Source organism: Mesocricetus auratus, unplaced genomic scaffold, assembly GCF_017639785.1.
Source record: "Mesocricetus auratus isolate SY011 unplaced genomic scaffold, BCM_Maur_2.0 Super-Scaffold_100008, whole genome shotgun sequence".
In the NCBI taxonomy this organism is placed as follows: domain Eukaryota; kingdom Metazoa; phylum Chordata; class Mammalia; order Rodentia; family Cricetidae; genus Mesocricetus; species Mesocricetus auratus.
In genome coordinates this window covers 46414033-46433955 of record NW_024429192.1, presented here as the reverse complement: position 1 = coordinate 46433955, position 19923 = coordinate 46414033, and the positions used below count along the sequence as shown (strand labels likewise).

Below are 19923 nucleotides of genomic sequence, written 5' to 3'. Positions count from 1 at the left end.
CTTTTTGACCATACTAGATATGAATTCCCTCATGTGGCATGAGTATCAAGTCCACTCAGAAGACAGTCGGTTGTCTCTATGACAAGACTTCCCACTTCTACATCAGTGAGCTGATCATGCTTGGCCAGGCAGCATTGTTGCACACAGTTTCCACAGCTGAGCAAGACTGCTCATGACAAATTTTCCCAGCTGCTTCATGCCATCTCCTGAAACCATGAGGGCTAGACAGCGGGAAGGAATCTTACCAATCAGGTTGATTTCTCTGTATCCTGTGACCAAGCCATTTGGGTCAAGCAATTGGATCTTACCAACTAGTTCCAGTAGGCAACCAACAGTAGCAGAAATTGTCTGTATTGTTTGTAAGACCAGAGGGAACTCTCTGGACAAGAGTTCACAGGAAGATAGCCTGCCCTTGGCCCCGGGATTTTCCTTTAAAAGTTCATGGCTTCTAGAAGCAGCTTGATTCTCCCACATCAGGTATCTCCACTGAAATTTTTTAAATTAGCTTACCAACCATTAGATTTGTTCAAGATGCTAATACCTAGTTAGTGGGGCTACTGCCTAGACTTCAGCAGGGCTCTCTGACTCCTGATAACTAGAACAGGACTGACCAAATAAAGAAAAAAGAATTTCATGTAACTTTTTTTTCAGATAAAATTGTCTTCCCTTTTTATTTTTTGCAGATATTTGCTTCTTCAAACATGCCATAAAATAGTCTTTGCAGATGAATTTGAGTACACTGGTTACCTTGCTGTATTAATGAACATATATCCTTTGATAATCTGTTGGATAGCCCGCTTAAATGACATCTATGAAGATGAAATAAAGTGTGCTAACTACTATTTTCTTACCTTTTATATTCTAGAGACTCTACTTAAGGTAATCTAAGATGAATGTGTAATGGGAGACACATTTCAGCCTTAGCTAGGGTTTCCTAAGCGGGTATTGTGGACTACTCTGTGTCTTCTCAAAGTCCACAAATTTCATTTTTAAAGGTGATGTTGAGAGCAACAACATAAAATATGGGTACTTTAAGCATTGACTTTGTCTTTGGCAAAATAAGAGGATGCAGGTCGAAGACACAGAGTTAACTTAAACTGTATCAGTCACATTTTTTAAAAGGTTTTTCACACAGTACATTTGATCTTATACTTTCCCCTCCCTGAAGTTCTCCCAGACTCTACCACCTCCCTATCTACATTATTTCATGTTCTCCACTCCCTCAAAAAGATAAAATTAAATGAAAACTAATAACACAAAAATACCAAAACAAAATAAAAAGTACACAAATCCCACAAAGCCTGTTTTGTGTCTGTTTGACTACTCTAAGGCAGAATGCATGGTTTGAAAAAATAAAAAACAAAAACAGCTCCGAAATGTACATATTTGAACCTGTGCTATGTGTGATGGCTTCTGTTAGCTTTACAGTGTGCTGAAATAAAAGCATTGATCCAATTACCAAGGCAGTTTTGATAAAATATTTAGAGTCACTTAAAATCTCAAGATATTAAAAAATTACTTCTCTTTTATATCATCATAGAACAAATTAATCTTTAAATCTTGAACTGATTTAATAAAATTTAGCCCATGTGAATTACAAATCTGCATATATGTATATATATACACATATATATATTATTTTCTTACTACTCAGCATCACACATTTGATATAACTAAATAATATAAAATGGAGACCTCAGGATTCTTGTGGCATTTAGAGTTGGTTGAAATCAAGGAACCCTAATACAGAATATTTTTGTGTATTTGTCTTGCCCCCCAACTGCTGACCAGTGACAACTCCAGTGTCATTTGATAAGTCTGTCTTTCATCTATACCCATGCTGTACAATTAAGCCCACATCAGCAATCTTAGTTTTCCTTCTCCAAGGGATGCAGTTACGAGCATCCTCTGCTTGCTTTCCTGTCCAAGGTATTTTTGACACAGAGTCTCAGGTAGAACAAGGAAAAGCCTAGTTGATAATGTTTACATTCAGGGCGGGGAGAGCTTTAATAAAAGCAGAAAATATGATGATGTCGCTTCCTTTTGTATCAACAGGTGGCAGCAATGAGGAAAGAATTCTTTTCGCACTCCTGGCTCCTGTTTGAGCTGGGCATTACCTTAATCGGCATCATAGATTTAATACTTACAGAAACAGGCTCCATTAGTTACGACTATGAGTTAGATGAGACTGTGATCTTCATGAACACAGTTCGACTCCTTCGTGTCCCGCGCATCTTGAAGGTAAAGCACATGACTTTGGTTCTCTCTGTGGGTTTGGCATCAGGAGACATCAGCTTAAAATCAGCTCAACAAAAAAAATCAAGTCAACAGGTTCAGAGAAAACATTTTCTGGTGGACTGATGTTAAAGTCTGAATGTTTAGCTACCTATAACAAGTCAAAATTTCAAATACCCAAATTATATTATAAATCCATTTAGCTCGTGGAGCTATAAACATTCATCTCACCCTTCCTTTTAATAGAGAATGCTTGGAAAATCCATGTTTATGTAAATATTAGTACATTCTAAGTAATGCTTCTCTATATAGTTAGCTGGGAATTAAAAATGGAAATAAAACAATCACCACAAAATAATCCACATCGATGAAGCCAATAGTATATATTCACACAGATGAAGAACTAAAATAGTACAATTTCATATTGTGTAAAGTTAGTGATATGGTATCAAAATTACATGTGTAATCAATGTTGCATTCACATGTATAATGACAGTCTCTTATTTCTTATATGACTATATAAGTGATTGGAAAGCTAGTCCATAATCACATGAGGATGTATAGGTAGAGAAACAGCCATAGAATATTTTATCTTTCTCATGCATTCTTAGAAATGCTTTAGCTACTAAGACCTAAACCAACCAGATATAGTCATTCTTTAGTATATACTTTTGTAGTGCTCTGTGAGACAATAAATCACACTAATACACAATTTAATCTGAGGAAGGCAAGTCTAAAGTATTCCAAAGACTATATATAGTCCATTCTCTCTAACATGTGTATACAGAGTCTAGGAAATAGATGAACTGGTGGGCTAAGGAAAATTCAGAAGTATGTTCAGAATAACTCTGAATGCTTATGTCAGATGGTAGATTTGGGAATGTGAAGGGAGACTAGATGAGACCTTGGTTCCTATGGAGCATATTTTTTAGAAGGGAAGCAGCATGGAACCTACAGTTTCCAACGTCACAGAGCAGGAGAAGTGCAAAATAGTAGCATGGTAGTTACTTTTCTATACTTGAGGTAAAGCGCTATGACCAAGGTGACTCTGAGAAGAGGGAATATAATTGGGTTCATAGAGACAAGAGTCTGTCATGGGAGGGTGGCATGACAGCTGGTCCAGAAACTAAGGGCTCACATCTTATACCTCTAGCACAAAACAGAGAAAGCAACTGACCCAACTAAGTTAAATACAAACAAAAAATATATAGTTAATGTTTAATGATAGTCCCTTTGTTTTAGCTCATAACACCAAAGCTGCTGCAAATAATAGACAAAAGGTTGAGCCATCAGATGTCTTTTCGGTATGCTATACTAAAAGGCTATGTCCAAGGGGAAATGGATGTACTGAATATAATCGATCAGATTGCAAGTTCCAAACAGGCTAAACAGGTGAGAGAAAAGCCAAACATAAGGAGAAACCTTAACTCTCTTCAGTGCCCTGTTGCCATCACATATCCTGTCTGGCGTCCTTACACACAGGTGTAGTCTCTAAGTCCTGAGTTGCTGGCCTATTTCTATGACTACATCACTTACTTTCTTTAGCTAGAAAGTCTGTGCCATATCAGCACACAAGGATGATCTTGGAAGGTGCTTCTGTATTCATGCACAGTGCTCAACTGTCTCCCAGTTCAACCTTCAGGATTAGTGAGGAAACAGGGCAAAGTGAGGAGGATTGGCCGCCGTGTTGATCACAGCTTCCTCATCATGCTCCAAAGCTCCTTCCATTTCTCTCCATTTTCTGCTTTTGACCTGAATACAAAATAAAGGAAATGGAAGCCAGTGGTTTGGCATACAGAAAGGAATAAGGAAAAAAAACAATTATCCACATGTGCCCAGTCACATGCTCTCATCATGCAGATGAGAAATAAGGCCAAGAGAAATTTGCTTGATTATGCCTACCCTCCAATGGCTGGTAGATGACAAAGACACCTTAGACCTAAATTATTTTTGTTTTATTTTTGTTTTTTATTTGAATTAGAAACAAGCTTAATTTTGTTTTTATCCTCAATTTGGAGCAGATTGATTTCTGTACATACCTAGAAGTTTGACAGCTAGGTGGGATTCAGTTTTCACCTTTCAACATAATATGTAATATTTGAATGCCAAATTTTATACATCACAAGCATAGTAAAAATATTGTACACCCAACACATTGTAGAACGCATAAATAGCATTTCTCCTCTCTGCTGCCTAACATTATATATAAGCCAGTTTCCTAAGTTTGCTTAGCATCTCCCATGACTAATACCTAGCCATGGAATTTAAGAGGGCAAAGAATAGGATACAAAGGACTTGGGTTTCTACAATATCAACCAATTTTTGTTATGATTTTAATTCTCATACACTTTGGTCAAATCTTCTATCCATTTGAGATTGAAAACCACACCATGTCTCTAATTTGAAATCTCATTACCCACATTCTATTATGACCCTTAAGATGTTCTCCATCATGCATAAAATATTTATTTTTATTTTATGTGTTTTGCACACATGTATGCCTGCACAGTGTGGATACAAGGTTCTCATGGAGACTAGAAGAGGGTACCTGATCCTCTGGAACCAGACTTAGGAGCAGTTGTAAGCTGCTTTGTGGGTACTGAGAATTGAACCCAGGTCTTCTGTAAGAACAGCAAGAACTCTTAACTGCTGAGGCATTTCTCCAGACCTTCCATCAAGCTTTTTAATAAAGTTATCTGATTAGCTTTGAAATCAGTTACAAATGTAAAGCTCTTTTGTTGTGGTTTATCTTTCCAGCGGAGATAACATATTTTTTGTTCTATAGATACTGTTAAAGCGGGTAATGAGGAATTTGGAACGTGCCATGAAAGAGCTAGGTAGGTACCTTCACTCTAAGTGTGCAACTTAACCATATTTTGACAACTTCAGAAAATCAATGGGTTTTAGAACCAAAAATCTATGAAGAATTCAACTTCTTTTTTATGGATGTTTATTTTTACTATGTGTGTGGGTGTTTTGCCTGCACGCACACCTGTGCATCGTGTGCATACAGTTCTCAAGAGGCCAGAAAAGGGTGTAGAATCCCCTGGAACTGAAATCAGACAGTTGTGAGCCCCTACATGGATTCTGGGAACTGAACCTTGGTCTTCTTCAAGTGCAGTAAATGTTCGTAACTACTGAGCCATCTCTCCATTCCCTAAATCCTAATTCTTTTTTTTCTTTTTAAATTTAAATTTAAATTAGAAACAAGGTTGCTTCACATGTCAATTCCAGGTCCCTCTCTGTTTCCCTCCCCTCCTCCCTAAATCCTAATTCTTAATAGTAATACGGTAAACTTAAACAACATGCATGATTGTGTTGTTCTAGTGTATGTGATATTAGTGTAAAGTTATATTGACATATAACATATATCAGTATAACATTACTCATCATACTTTCTCTCTACCTGAACCACACAAGATTTTTACTACGTGTTCAAACAATCCACATTGTCACTCCATAATTTTTATAACATCTGTAGCTTTTTTTAATCCCTAATGCCCCTTTCTTCCAAACTAGTTGTAACTTTTGCCTTACTGACTGGCTTAAAGAGTACTGACAGAGAGATTTGGGATTTGTGGACTGGACTGAGATCATAGCAGAGACCTGAGTATATCCCTAAGGAGTGCAGAGTGCACAATGCCCACTTGGCAAGAGGGTCATCTCTGAATGTGCCAGGCTGTACTTTCGGTAGAGGAAAAATCCTGAGTGAAACAAATATCCTGAAACATAATGCTCACATGTGAAAACAGTGCTCACATGTAAAGACATAGTGCTCACATGTAAAGACAGGGCTTGGCAGGAAGTGGCAGGCAACAAAAGAGTACAGAGAGCCTGAGAGTGATACTTGAAAGAGCTGTAGAGCAACTAGTCACAAGACAGAGAAATAATCAAGACAAAGGGATGGCCCCCGTGTCCAATGTGAGCCGGTGAGGTTTACATGGACATCTGGGAATCCAGAGAAGCTAAGTAGAGAGGTCCAGATGGATGTGTCTTCCAGGTTTGCCAACAGGACATGAAGAAAATGATCCAGGATGAGCTATAGAACTTAATCAGAAACCAAAGCTGAACATGCAGTATATAGCCAAAAATCCTGTAGAGAACTTAACAGGAAAGCAGATCACGAATAGGAGACTCGTGCCCCAAGCATGCTTGTAGGACCCAACGATGGTGGGCCAGTGTAACCATTAGTTTAGGGATATGGCTTTCCATCTTTTCATGGGCTTAGCACAAATGTGGGTGTAACCAAGAAAATGACAGAACCCCAGCACTACTGGTGAGGGATTGACGGCAGCAGGCCTGAGAGTGAGATACATGCCCTTGTGGTGAAAGTTGCAGTCACTGACTTAAAGAAGAAGGATTAGTTTCCTGTCCTCACAAAATACTTAAGGACATCTTTTCATTTTACCTGAAAATATTGCATTGTTCTTCAGGCTACTTAGAGTATGATCATCCAGAAATCGCTGTCACTATGAAAACCAAGGAGGAGATTAATGTCATGCTCAATATGGCTAAAGAAATTGTCAAGGCTTTCAGGTCCAAAGGAATTTTACATAAAATGGAAGGTACTGAAATTAATAAGGTAAGATGGTATATTTTCAAAGTAATCATGTAGTATTGTGACACAAGTGACTGAAATGGATGAGACTAGAGATATTAAGAGCACTAAACCTTTTGTGCTCTGTGAAACTGAAGCTTGTTTAGACTCAGGCTCAGTGTGGAACGTCATGATGTTAAATACCCTCCTCGTGAGATGCACAAAAAAGTTTCCAAAACGGCACACAAAGGAAGAAGAACCTAAGTGTTCACTACAAATATCAAACTGGAGCAAAATAGCAGAATAATGTTGAACCAAAAAGAAAATGCAAGTGTTTAGAAAACACAAATAGAAAAAAAACGTAAGTCAAAATGACAGAAACAAATCTTGTGGGGAGTTGGAGGAGATGAAGTGGAGTGTAGATATAAAATCTTAAAGAAAAAAATTAAAGAAATTACCTTAAATTTAGATTAGGCTCTCCAAACAAAAGGCAAAGATGAGAAAAATGACTAAAGCCAACACCATCAAACTGCATACTATTTATTGAAAATAAAGAAGTTGGGCCTTTACCTATAACCATGCAGAGAAAATAACTCAAAATGCATTCACAGCCTAGAAGTAAAACCTAAAACTATAAAACTGAAAGAGAAAAGCATAGGACTAAAATTCCATTACTAACTAAGCTGATTTTTTTTTGGAATTAATGCCAAAAGCACATGCTAAAATAGACCAAAAAAAAAAAAGAAAGAAAGAAAATAAACAGCATTTAAAAAAATATGTGCCCATCCCACAATGAGGAATGCTCTCTCAGCCTGAACTCTTGGGGGAGGACCTAGGCCCTGCCCTGAATGAAATGACAGACTCTGGAGATCCCCCATGGAGAACCTCACCCTCCCTGGGGAACAGAGTGGGGTTTGGGTGGGGAGCTGTGGGGGGCTGGTGAGGGGATGGGGTAGGAAGGGAGGGAGAGGGAGCTGGGATTGACATGTGAAGCAAGTTTGTTTCTAATTTAAATTTAATTTTTTTCTAAAGTACATAAAATTATTGCGTGCTAAAAAATGTGACCCATGAAATGAGAGGGAATATTTTCAATCTATACATTTTGAAATATTGATATGTAGAGAATTTTCCTAAAACTAAAAATACCTGATCTTTAAAACAGCAACAAATCTGAAAAGGCATCCAAAAAAAGACAACCAAATGACCCAAGTAAATATGAAGAAATGTGCCTAATATCACTGGTCCCCAGACAAATGGAAATTTTAAAAAATGAGACAACAAATGGAAATGAAATCACATTTTCCATTCAACAGGATGGCCACACCAACTCAGGAAAACAAAAATATGTTGGTGAGCAAGTAGAGAAAATGGAATCCCTGCATGCCATTGGTAGGAATGTAAACTGGGATGGCCTTTATGGAAATGCTATTGAATTCTCACAGCACATTGCCATTGCCATTTGGACCAGCAATTTTTCTGAACATAAACTCAAAGTAAGGAAAGCAGAATCTTTAAGAGAGATTTCTACATCTGTATTCATATAAACAGTATGTACAGTGTCTGCCACATAGAGTTGAACAATGTAGCTCAGTGGTAGAGTGCTTGCCTACCATAAATAAAGCCCTGAATTCAGTAGTTAGTACTATAAATAAGTTATTTACATATATATAAAAGGAAAAATAGCTGGTAGGGCTAGAGTATGCCTCTAATGGAAGCACTTGAAAGCAGAGGCAGGAGAATCAGGAGTTTAAGACAATCTTTGGGTAGAGGTGAATTAACAGCTAAACTGGACTACACAAGACCTTGTCATAAAATAAAGGAAAAAAAGAACTAAGAAAATGAAAACTAGTAATGACATATTTGCTTGTCAATTCATAAAAATACAAAAAATTATTAATGCTCAATCCAGTTATGATAAACTAAATTTAAATAATATAGACTAAATGCAAATTAGCAAGCTATTAAAATGGCAAATTAAAATTCTACTTTGAAAACACAGATGTATTATCCTATACCAAGTGATCAGCTCTAAGCACATACACATACTGCTAACACCAAAAGGACTCAACAGGATGATCTATGATATAAGTAGGTAGATGTAAGTTGATATGTATGTATGTAACAACAGTTAAAGAAAATTGATGCGGGACGAGACAAGACACCCCGGAAGCCCACCACTAGTGGCATGCTTCCTTAAGCAATGCCATACCTCTTAAACCCTCCCCCAATAGGTTACCAACTGGGGATCAAGTGGTCAAACATGTAAGACTTCCGGGGACAACCAAGTGTTCAGATATGTGTCCCTATAGGGGACACTTCTCATCCAAAGCACCACAATCCAGGGCGGGGGAGCATTACAGCATGTGCCTTAGATCTGCAGTGTCCTCCAAAGCAGACACTGACTAATGCAACACACTATAAAGCTGCCTTTCTTCCTCCTACCCTCCTCTTTCTCCTTTCCCTCCTCCTTCACCTCATTTTGTATACATGGGTTTAGTTCACCTTGTTTCTTATTTTGTGCTTCTAGTTAATCATGGCCAAAAAGATAGAGGTGCTTGATCTGCAGTCTGTCATCCAGCCTCTCAACATTGAGATATCCCCATATTATATCCCCTGGCTTAATAAAGATAGCCAGTCCTTAAGGTTTATTCAGGTAAAAATTTTTCTCTTCCTAACTATACTTTTAATGTATTGGCAAATAATCACTAAAATAATAGGGATTTAGCTGTGCTACTCGGTGTTAAAACTCTATAATTGCCCTTTGCTCTCTAGGATACAATCAACATCTCTTTGAATATAACCCAAAGTTCTAACACAAACTGCCCCCCACCTACATCCCACATCAGCTTCTGTTTCCCCCAAGGCATATACCCTTTACTCTGTTCAAGTTGAACTACTGATGGTGCCATACATTCCATGAATCTGTGGATTCTGTGTAACTTCCTGGAAATGTCCACCAGTCCTAGACCTTTCTGTCTTTTCCTATTTGTTATACTTCTGCAAACTACCAGAAGTGGCCAGAGAAGCAGGCCCTTAGGCTAATTTCTCACCAGAATAACATGTTGTCTTCAGGTTAAAGTAAGGAAATGTGCCACCATTGTTTCCAATGTGCATTTCTACTATATTACTAAGTACATCACATCACAATTAATTTTACATCTCTACCTCCACTGTTCAGCTTTTTCTTTTTTTTCTTTTTCTTTCTTTCCCTTTTGTTGTTAATTTTGAGAAAGAATATTGCTATGTATTCCAAGGTGGCTTCAAAGTCTCAACCATGCTGTCTCCACTTCTCAGATGTCAGATTACAAGCATAGGCATGCCTGGTTTCATTCATCTTTTGAATACCCACACAGTCATTCTGCATAATGCATGGCATGCTCATTGGGTGCTTGTGTAATGGATAAATCTTGACTTACCCCAGTATGCAAGACCAGCTCCCAGGTCTGCACCCAGGGTTGCATAAATAATGCCTTGTGATAGCAGTAAGGACCTAGAAAATTTTCTTCTCTATATGAGAGCTAGACTTTTCTATTTGAGAGTAAATAAGGAAACACACACACACACTTTCCTGATGGCAACCTTCTCTTTAATTTCATCTTGAATAATCTCTCTTTCCTGACAATTTCTCTAAACAGTTATATCTCTTTACGGACAGTTACATATCTCTCTTTACATGCACACAGCTCTCTTCTACAGAGGCATGTGTAGTTACGTCTCTTTTCACAGTTACATCTATTTTCACAGGTACATTCTCCACACAGTTACATCCTCCACACAGCCATATACTTCTTCCTTCTCATACATCTTTCCTACATGCATACCTCTCTTCTACACAGTTACATCTTCTGTATCTCTCTACCCACTCAGCTACATCTCTTCACACTTCTCTTTGCACATTCAGCTGCATCTCCCTTTCAGTACACACACACACACACACACACACACACACACACACACCTCACATTTCTCTCCTACTTCACACAGCAAAGCCTCTGGACAAATTCATATTTTCAGGGTCACACAGTACCGCTTGAGTAAACAATAAGAAACAGATCCATACTGATCACACAGCTTCTCTCAGGCTAGGTAGGTTGCACTGACCAGGCATGGTAAGTAGCTCTGAGTGGTCAGGGTAACCAGACAGAAAGTGACATTAAAATTCAGGACTTAAACAATAAACAGTTATTTGGCTGAACCTTGAGGTTGGGAATACATGCAGAAAATCCATTTCTGAGAAAGTTATGGCCACTAAAATTGCTCTGTGCCTGAACCTGAATCAGCAATAAACACCTGAGAAATTGTCCTTGTGTGTTTGTCTCCAGGGGCAACCAGATATTCATCTCCAGGAGCAACCAGTTTGGTTTAAATCTGTTCTGAAGTCTAAAGTAGCTGTCCTTGTGACTGAGAATACTATTCCTTTCCTATGTCAGTCTAATGAAAAATGTCCTAGTATTATTTGTATTCATCAGAATTATACAATTAAGCAGAAATCATCTTTGTGGTCATTCACAGCTATATGTGTGCCTGGTGGATGCTCTCTCTATATATATATATGATCACATAAGCAGTGGGAAAAATACCAATAGCTGTACATGAGAAAACTACAGACAGAAGCAACCAGTCATTTACAGTCAGTGATCCTACGGTCTTTGCCCAGTGGGGTTTCCCCATCAGATAGTTATTAATCTGGTAGATAGACCTGTTAAATACTAGTTGTCACCTGTTGTATACACCCAGAAACCTCTGGTAAAGTCATTTCTACCAGCAGCTCTCAGCACTGATTGTCTTTAATAGTATTCTTTGCAGTACATGTTCAGTACCAAGAGACCCATTTTGCTTCTTCCCCTTAAGTATTCAAGATGGATTGCTATATACTTAGCTTTTTAGAGTGACTGAGGCATGAACATATCATTAGCCCCATTTACCTGTAACTTTTCACCTAGGCAAAACATTTTCATTCTCCAACTCTATTTTTATTCCTAGATTATTTTCTTCATATGTACATGAGCATTTCATACGAAATACACAATATTCATGGCTCTCCACATTTCTCTGTGAGCTGCTCATAATTCCTATTTTCCCTTACAAATTTGCAACTAACACAGCCTTTTAGATCTTAATGACGGCCTTAAATGTTTAAAAGTTCTGTTAAAGTATAAAGAAAAATCCTGAATTACCTTTTGTTTTTAGGAAAAAGCAAAAATTGTAACATTTGACTGTGGAAATAACATATTTGAAGAAGGTGATGAGCCAGAAGGGATCTATGTAATTATTTCAGGCATGGTCAAGGTAAAGCAGAGATGCTTCTGAATGTAATTGAGAATATTCAGGTTCTTTATTTTCAGGGTAAAAAAAGAACTTTGCAAAGTTAAGAATTAGTGACTTTCCATGTTATAACTGAAATGATCCTTCCTTAGGAGAGCAGTTAGCATGCAAATGGTAATTTCTAGAACCAGGCATAATGGCCAACAAACTGCCAATTTTCAAGCCACATGTTTCAATAGATAAGAGGAAACTATAAAAAGAACCATCCCTGAAGATGTAAATTTATCAGTCATGACTTATCTTGTGTTTCTATGAATGAGAGATTCAGCCCTTTAAGATTTATATAGAGTGGCCTACAGAGAAAAATCAGAAATATCCACCATTGCTTCAAAATATGCTGTGTGCAAGTCACTGCTTGTTTGAGGATTTCTATTGCTTTGAAGAGACACCATGACCATGGCATCTCTTATAAGGAAAACATTTAACTGAGGTGGCAGTGCACAGATTCAAAGATTCAGTCTGTTATCATCATGGTATGAAACATGCTGATACACAGGAGGACATGGTACTGGAGGAATAGCTGAGAGTCCTACATCTTACAGGTCACAGGAAGTCGACTGAAACACTGGGCAGTATCATGAGCATAGAAAACCTCAAAGCCCGCCCCCACAGTGACACACTTCCTCCATCAAAGCCACACCTCCTAATAGTACCACTCCCTCTGAGATTACAGGGGCCAGTTACATTCAAACTACCATAATGCTTAACTTTGCAACTTTATTTTAAAGCAAGAACTATTTCTAGAACGATGTGGTTACAGGGTAATTGTTAAAACTGAAGCAGGAAAATGGCAAACAGTTTGGGTGATGTAAATTAACCAGCAAATATACTCTTCTCTTCATTTTCTTAACAGCTTAAAAGGTCAAAGCCACAGCCGGGGATAGAAAGAGTGCCCTCGGAATCAGATATTAAATCTTCCCCACCACTTTACACAGAATATTTGCTCAGTGGGGAAATAATAGGAGAGCTAAACTGCTTGACTAAAGAACGGATGCAATATTCTGCCACCTGCAAAACTGTTGTGGAGGTTAGTGAAGTACGTCTGTCTTGCTGTTGTAGCTCTTTCCATGCTTGGTACCAAACTTAAGGGGCTTTTAGTGCTTAGGGGCAAGTGGCAAAGTGTAAATGTATACACACTATACAATGCCCTTGCAAATTGGTTTCAAAAGTGAGCCTACCACAATGAAAGAAGAAATTAACCAGGAAGTCTGGGCCAGAAGAGCTGTTTCATAGTAAAATTGGGTAAGTTAACTACTGATAGATAGCATATACTGACTGGCTAGTCGATCATGAAGATGTACAGAGTTTAGGACTAGGCAGAGTCTTACTTGAATGGAGACTTTAATCTAGCCGTGTGATGTTTTATTTGTGAGTACAAAAAGTTTGTTTTTTCTAATTAAATACAGGGACAAGAAAATGGAAAGAATATGCCATAAATCAGAAGGAAAGGAAGGGGGAAAGTCAGCACCAGAATATGTTGGTAGGAAAGCTGATCAGAGACAAGACATGGTGAGACAAAATCTTCAGTGTACCAGGAGTCTCCACTGGCCATAGAAAGAACAGTGACTTCCAACTATGAAAGCACAGTGCAGAAACAAAGCCAGAGGCTCTTTAAACCCATAGGCCAAGCCATTTTCTAGAAATGGTTTTTCCAGGAAACACAAGGAGTCAAACAAGCAAGTGACACCGAGAGGAAATTACTTGTTTTATCTAGAATATGAGAGATTCTGAAAGACAAGTGGTCTGGTTTTTGTAGCAAGTCAGTGGCATTAGGTGGAAATGGGGAAAAGGCAAGGGAATATTAGAAAAAATGGACCCAAGAGATGTAACACCCATGTGCAATTGCTCTGATTTAAATAAACCAACTATAAAGGGATATATTGGAGACAGTCTGGGAAATTTTAATATGAACAAAATATTGGATAGTTTTTTATAAGGAGTTCTATGTGAAGAGACAGTTTTTGAAATGTTTGAGTGGCTTTGGGAGCCTAAAAATGCCATTTGAATATTAAACATGTTTAACCATTAGAAAAAGCCTTTAGAATATATTTTAAGGATAGGGTAGGTAAGACTGGGAAGATGTGGTAAAAAGAAGAAACAGAATTTTAGCATGGGTATATGTCTCTTGAAAAAAGGATACACTTATAAGTGAAAAAGAGGCTACAACTGCCAGGTGTGAGGATGGGTAGAGTTCATTATCTTATCTCTGGATTGATGCTCAAGGGATCATATTTTTCTTTACAGTTTAGCTTATGTATAGGTAGAGCACAGAGGAATAAGCATAATTTGGTGGGGTATTTCAACCAACTTGTATAAAGCAAAGCATTTGAAAGAGTTACAGAATGTCTAGCCAGTGACTCAGGTATGGATTTTATATGACTACCTAGTTTCTCACCACCATTTAGACATATTTCTATGGACTTTTTGTTTTGTTTGCTTGTTTGTTTGTTTTAGTAGATAATCACATCTGTTGAAAACATATTTAAGTAATGACATGGTAAAATACATACATGTTACATTCTAAGTAACTAGTATTTGGATAAAACACTATCAGGCAATTATGAAGCCGTTGTATACATAGCACACCCACCACAGCCAAGCACAAAACCTTACAAAACTGGGCAATGTTTTCCATCATGATAAACTCGAAGGATCAAGTCTGAAAGTCCTGGGAAGAGAAGCTAAGCTTTAAAGACAAAATGACAGAATTGTCTGGGAAGAGTCGTAAAGAGAAATGATCTAGGTGAGGCTGGCACGTGAGTGTGTCTGTGGGGGCCTGTATGGATTTTTAATCAATGGAGAAGACCTGGCCCATTGTCAGAGGCCCTGTTCCCTAGGCCATTAAACATTAAAAGGAAGGACAGAGATAGCTGAGAACAGGCAAAGACACAGTCATTCTCTCTGCTCTTGACCATGGATGTGATGTGACTAGCTGCTTGAGTTCCTGCCTCACTCACGCAGATTGATGAACTATAACTTAGAATGGGAATCCAAATAAATCCTTACTCCAAATACGTTTTGCCAGAGTATTTTATAACAGCAACACAGAAGAAACTATGACAGCCCTTTACCTCAACCATGTCTCTGCCTCATACTGCTCTCTAGTCACCATTCAGCAAGACAGTGATCTCCCCCCCCCACATTGGACATTTTTTTATATTTTTATTTTTTATTTTTAAATTTAAATTTAAATTAAAAACAAGGTTGCTTCACATGTCAATTCCAGGTCCCTCTCTGTTTCCCCCATGCCCTCCCCCCCCAACTCCCCCATTATCCCCTCATTTCCCCAGGGAGGGTGAGGCCCTCCATGGGGGTGTCCATAGTCTGTCATTTCATCCAGGGCAGGGCCTAGACCCTCCCCCAAGAGTTCAGGGTGAGAGTGCATCTCTCATTGTTGGATGGGAGTCCAAAGTCCATTTGTATACCCGGGATAAATACTGATCTACTGCCCAAGGCTCAATAGATTACCTAGGCCTCCTCACTGACACCCACACTCAAGGGGTCTTGATCAGTCCCATGCTGGATTCCCAGCCATCAGCCTGGGAATCAAGAGCTAACCCTTGTCAGGTCAGCTGTTTCTGGGGGTTAAACCAGCCCAGTCTTAACCTCTTTGGTCATCAGTCCTCCCTCTCTGTTACTGGCTTTCTTGAGTTCAGCTCAGTACTTAGCCATGGGAGTCTGCCTCTTCTGAATGAAGTTTCTGTTTCCCAGACTCTCTGGCCATGGGATTGTAGGCTGGCACTCCCCAGATCTATGTCTAAAATCCATATATGAGAGAGTACATGCCATGTTTCTCTTTTTGTGACTGGGTTACCTTGCTCAGGATGGTTTCTTCTAGTGCCATCCATTTGCCTGTAAATCTCAGGATTCCATTGTTATTTTTTCTGCTGAATAGTACTCCATTGTGTAAATGTACCACATTTTCTCTATCCACTGTTTGGTTGAGGGGCATCTAGGTTGCTTCCAAGTTCTGGCTATTACAAATAATGCTGCTATGAACATAGTGGAACAGGCATCCTTGTTATATGAATGGGCATCTTTTGGATATATGCCTAACAGTGAAGTTGCTGGGTCTTGTGGTAGGTTTATTCCCACTTTTCTGAGGAATTTCCATACTGATTTCCAAAGTGGCTGAACTAGTTGGCACTCCCACCAGCAGTGAAGGAGTGTTCCCCTTTCACCACAATCTCTCCAGCATAAATTGTTGTTGGTGTCTTTGATTTTAGCCATTCTGACAGGAGTAAGATGGTATCTCAGAGTTGCTTTGATTTGCATTTCCCGGATGGCTAAGAATGTTGAGCACTTTCTCAAGTGCCTCTCAGCCATTTTAGACTCCTCTATTGAGAATTTTCTATTTAGTTCTGTAGCCCACTTTTTAATTGGATCCTTTGGTGTTTTGGAGACTTGCTTCTTGAGTTCTTTGTAAATTTTGGAGATCAGCCCTCTGTCAGATGTGGGGTTAGTGAATATTTTTTCCCATTCTGTGGGCTGCCTTTTGTCTTGTTGACTGTGTCCTTTGCCTTACAGAAGCTTCTCAGTTTCAGTAGGTCCCATTTATTAATTGTTGATCTCACTGTCTATGCTACTGGTGTTATGTTCAGGAAGCTGTCTCCTGTACCAATTCATTCAAGGGTACCACCCATTTTCTCTTCTAAGAGGTTCAGTGTGGCTGGATTTATGTTGAGGTCTTTGATCCATTTGGACTTAAGTTTTGTGCATGGCGATAGACATGGATCGATCCTCATTCTTCTACATGCCAGCCTCCAGTTATGTTAGCACCGTTAAAGATGCTTTCTTTATTCCATTGTGTATTTTTAGCTTATTTGTCGAAGATCAGATGGTCATACATGTATGGGTTAATATTACGGTGTTCAATTTGATTCCATTGGTCTACCTGTATATTTTTGTGCCAATACCAAACTGTTTTCAGGACAACAGCTCTATAATAGTTTGAGGTCAGGTGATGCCTCCAGATGTTGCTTTGTTGAGTAAGGTTGTTTTTGCTATCCTGGGTCTTTTTTTTTTTCCATACAAAATTGATTGTTGTTCTTTCAAGGTCTGTGAGGAATTGTACTGGTATTTTAATGGGGATTGCATGAATCTGTAGATTGCTTTTGGCAGGGTTGCCATTTTTACTACATTGATCCTACCTATCCAAGAGCATGGGAGATCTTTCCACTTTCTGAGGGCTTCTTTAATTTCTTTCTTTAAAGACTCAAAGTTCTTGTGATACAGGTCTTTCACTTGTTTGGTTAGCATTACCCCAAGGTATTTTAGGCTGTTTGTGGCAATTGTAAAGGGTGATGTTTCTCTGATTCCTAGTGATTTTAAGGAACTGTGCTGTTGTATATGTCAAAATGATTAAAAGAATATATGTATCATGCCCTTGACACAAAACCATTGTAAGATGATAAAGTGGAGATATGTTAATTAGCTTTATTTGTGTCTCATTAGCATACATAGGTATTATTTGCCAATTAAAATAAAATTATAAATGTAAGATGGTGACTGGTATTTAGCTTCATATAATTTCATGATTCGTAAACATAGACTACACTGAGAAAGACATATGGTTTAAAAAAGCAAACTAAAGCATTCTTATTGATTCATGAAGCTTTCTAAAATTGTGGCTATCACAACATTACAAGTATGAGCTAATAAATGCATTTTATGAGATTTCTGAATTGCAACATGTATCTTAATTCTTAATTTGAATGTGCTGTATGGAGATAGATATTTCTTCAGCCACAGGTATACACAAATTGTTTTCTTTCTGTCTTCCTTTTTTCAGACATATTTCATTCCCATTAGCCACTTGTATGAAGGCTTTGAAAAAAGATGTCCTAACTTGAAACATAAAATATGGCAAAAAATTGGACTTGCCATCACTGCCCAAAAGATCCGGGAACACTTGTCTTTTGAGGTAAAAAGGTCTTTCTGAATTCTTCCTACCCACCCCCATCCCCAAGCAAACATACACAGGGGTGGTGGCAGAAACTGACTGTGAACAATAACAGACATGAAGCTGTGTTTCTTCTTAAGGACTGGAACTACAAGATGCAGTTGAAACTCTGCAATGTCTTCATCAGGGACATACCCGAGAACACAAAAACTGACATCTATGATGAGACCGTAACCCATGTTGTCCTAATCCATGGATCTGCGGAAGACTGCCAGTTGCGAAAAATTTATAAAGCACCTTTCCTAATTCCTGTGACATGCCACCAGGTACAGAAGTAGGTCTTTCTCCCAAGAATTAATTAATGTAAGAAAAACTGTCATAGCAGTCAGGCTCACCACCTTCCTATCTCCTTGCCTCCTTCCATTTCACAATGTCATACCCATCTACGCCCATGTGCACTTACATATACCGTGTTCCATGACTGCTTCTGTACTCCATGGCCTAGACAATAGCTTCTTCCATCCACTGTCAATTCCAAATAAAACACTCCAAGGTGTAGAATTTTGACCACAGTTACATTCTAGTGCAGTGGTTCATAGGAAAAGAAGACCTACTGGTTTCATTCATGCATTTCAGAAGAGCTGTTATTAACAGTACTCTGGAAGGTTCTGACTAACCCCACTAAATAGAGTGGCAGTTGTCTTCCTCTGGCTCATAAAATGAATATAAAAACGAATAATTTCCGTTTAAACCGTTACGAATTCAAAAGTAGAACCTGAGACATATGTAACATCAAAGAAAAGCTTTGTACGTGTGTGGGTGTGCATTTACACGTGGTAGACAGAGAGTATAAGAGGCACACACTATGAGGAATTGGGGACAGATAAAACTACAGAAACTGAATTAGGAAGAATAACACGGAAATCAATTCCATCAGCCACAGATACATTCAGATTCATTGTTAAGCAGCTGTGATATGATAGAAACAGCACTAGAATAATGAAGTGAGCAAGACAATGAAACTACCCACAAGATGTCAACCACATGAAAATGAACACGTACATATGTACAATCATAGTTAACTGCTGGGATGGAGGCACTTCCAGGATAGATTTGGGACAGAGGGATAAAAAGCAAGCTTCCAGTCATTTTTACTGAATTTTAGTCATCAGGGAAGGGTGGGAACCACTGTCAGATGCTGGGGTTGGGGAGGAGGCAGCAGATGACTACACCAGAACTCATTCAAACTATGTCACAAGCTTCCTTGATTGCCAGAAACTGAAAACCACCTACAAAGATCTGCTAGCCTGTATCTTCAGGTTATTATTGAAGGTTGGGTCAGATGAACTTGTCACCCTAGAGAGAGCACATTGTTATGTGGAATTCCTTAACAAGCATCCTGGCCATGTGTGTGACATTATTATCATTGATTTTGAGAAGGCACATTTTATTTTGGATGAGTTGCTTCCAAATGGAAAGCTTATAGACACAAAAATACTCTTAGTTTGATGATTAGTCAAGCGTTGTGGTGCTAGCAAATTTATGATTGTATTTTTTTTCTCATTTGATTCCCTAATTCCTGTTTTCTGTCCATTCACTATGATCTTGATACAACTTATTCCTTTCACCTACTGAGTCAATTGCTTCTTGTCAAAATATAGCCTGTGGATATTTCTGCCACCTAGGTGGAAATCATGGATCTTCATGTAGCAGATCCCTTAGGACTGACAGTTCTGACTCAGAGACTTGCTCTGTGGCACAAGAATCAGGGGCTTATAGCACCAAGTATTCAAAGCTGGGAGCTTCCTGTGGTGAGATCTGCAAATCAGTACTCTTAGCTCCATAATCCTTGGTCTCCTAGCAACCAGTCTCCTAGCAACCACAGCCTGCCTTCTTCTGTAGTTTCAATTTCTGCCTTTGGCTC

At 38.6% G+C, this 19923-nt stretch overlaps 1 protein-coding gene across 2 annotated transcripts in view; it reads left to right on the top strand.

Moving 5' to 3' along the window:
- The window catches only part of Slc9c1 (solute carrier family 9 member C1), a 69353-nt gene that overhangs the window by 44030 nt on the left and 5400 nt on the right, over positions 1-19923 (top strand). Inside the window, exons 16-25 of one of the 2 annotated variants that reach the window (XM_040750761.1) lie at positions 684-879; positions 2056-2241; positions 3478-3627; positions 5021-5072; positions 6669-6817; positions 9300-9425; positions 11963-12061; positions 12951-13133; positions 17889-18020; positions 18140-18325. In XM_040750761.1, the coding sequence (XP_040606695.1) occupies positions 684-879; positions 2056-2241; positions 3478-3627; positions 5021-5072; positions 6669-6817; positions 9300-9425; positions 11963-12061; positions 12951-13133; positions 17889-18020; positions 18140-18325 (1459 nt within the window). The remainder of the gene's footprint in view (positions 1-683; positions 880-2055; positions 2242-3477; positions 3628-5020; positions 5073-6668; positions 6818-9299; positions 9426-11962; positions 12062-12950; positions 13134-17888; positions 18021-18139; positions 18326-19923) is intronic. The other variant, XM_005074808.4, reaches the window with a different exon arrangement.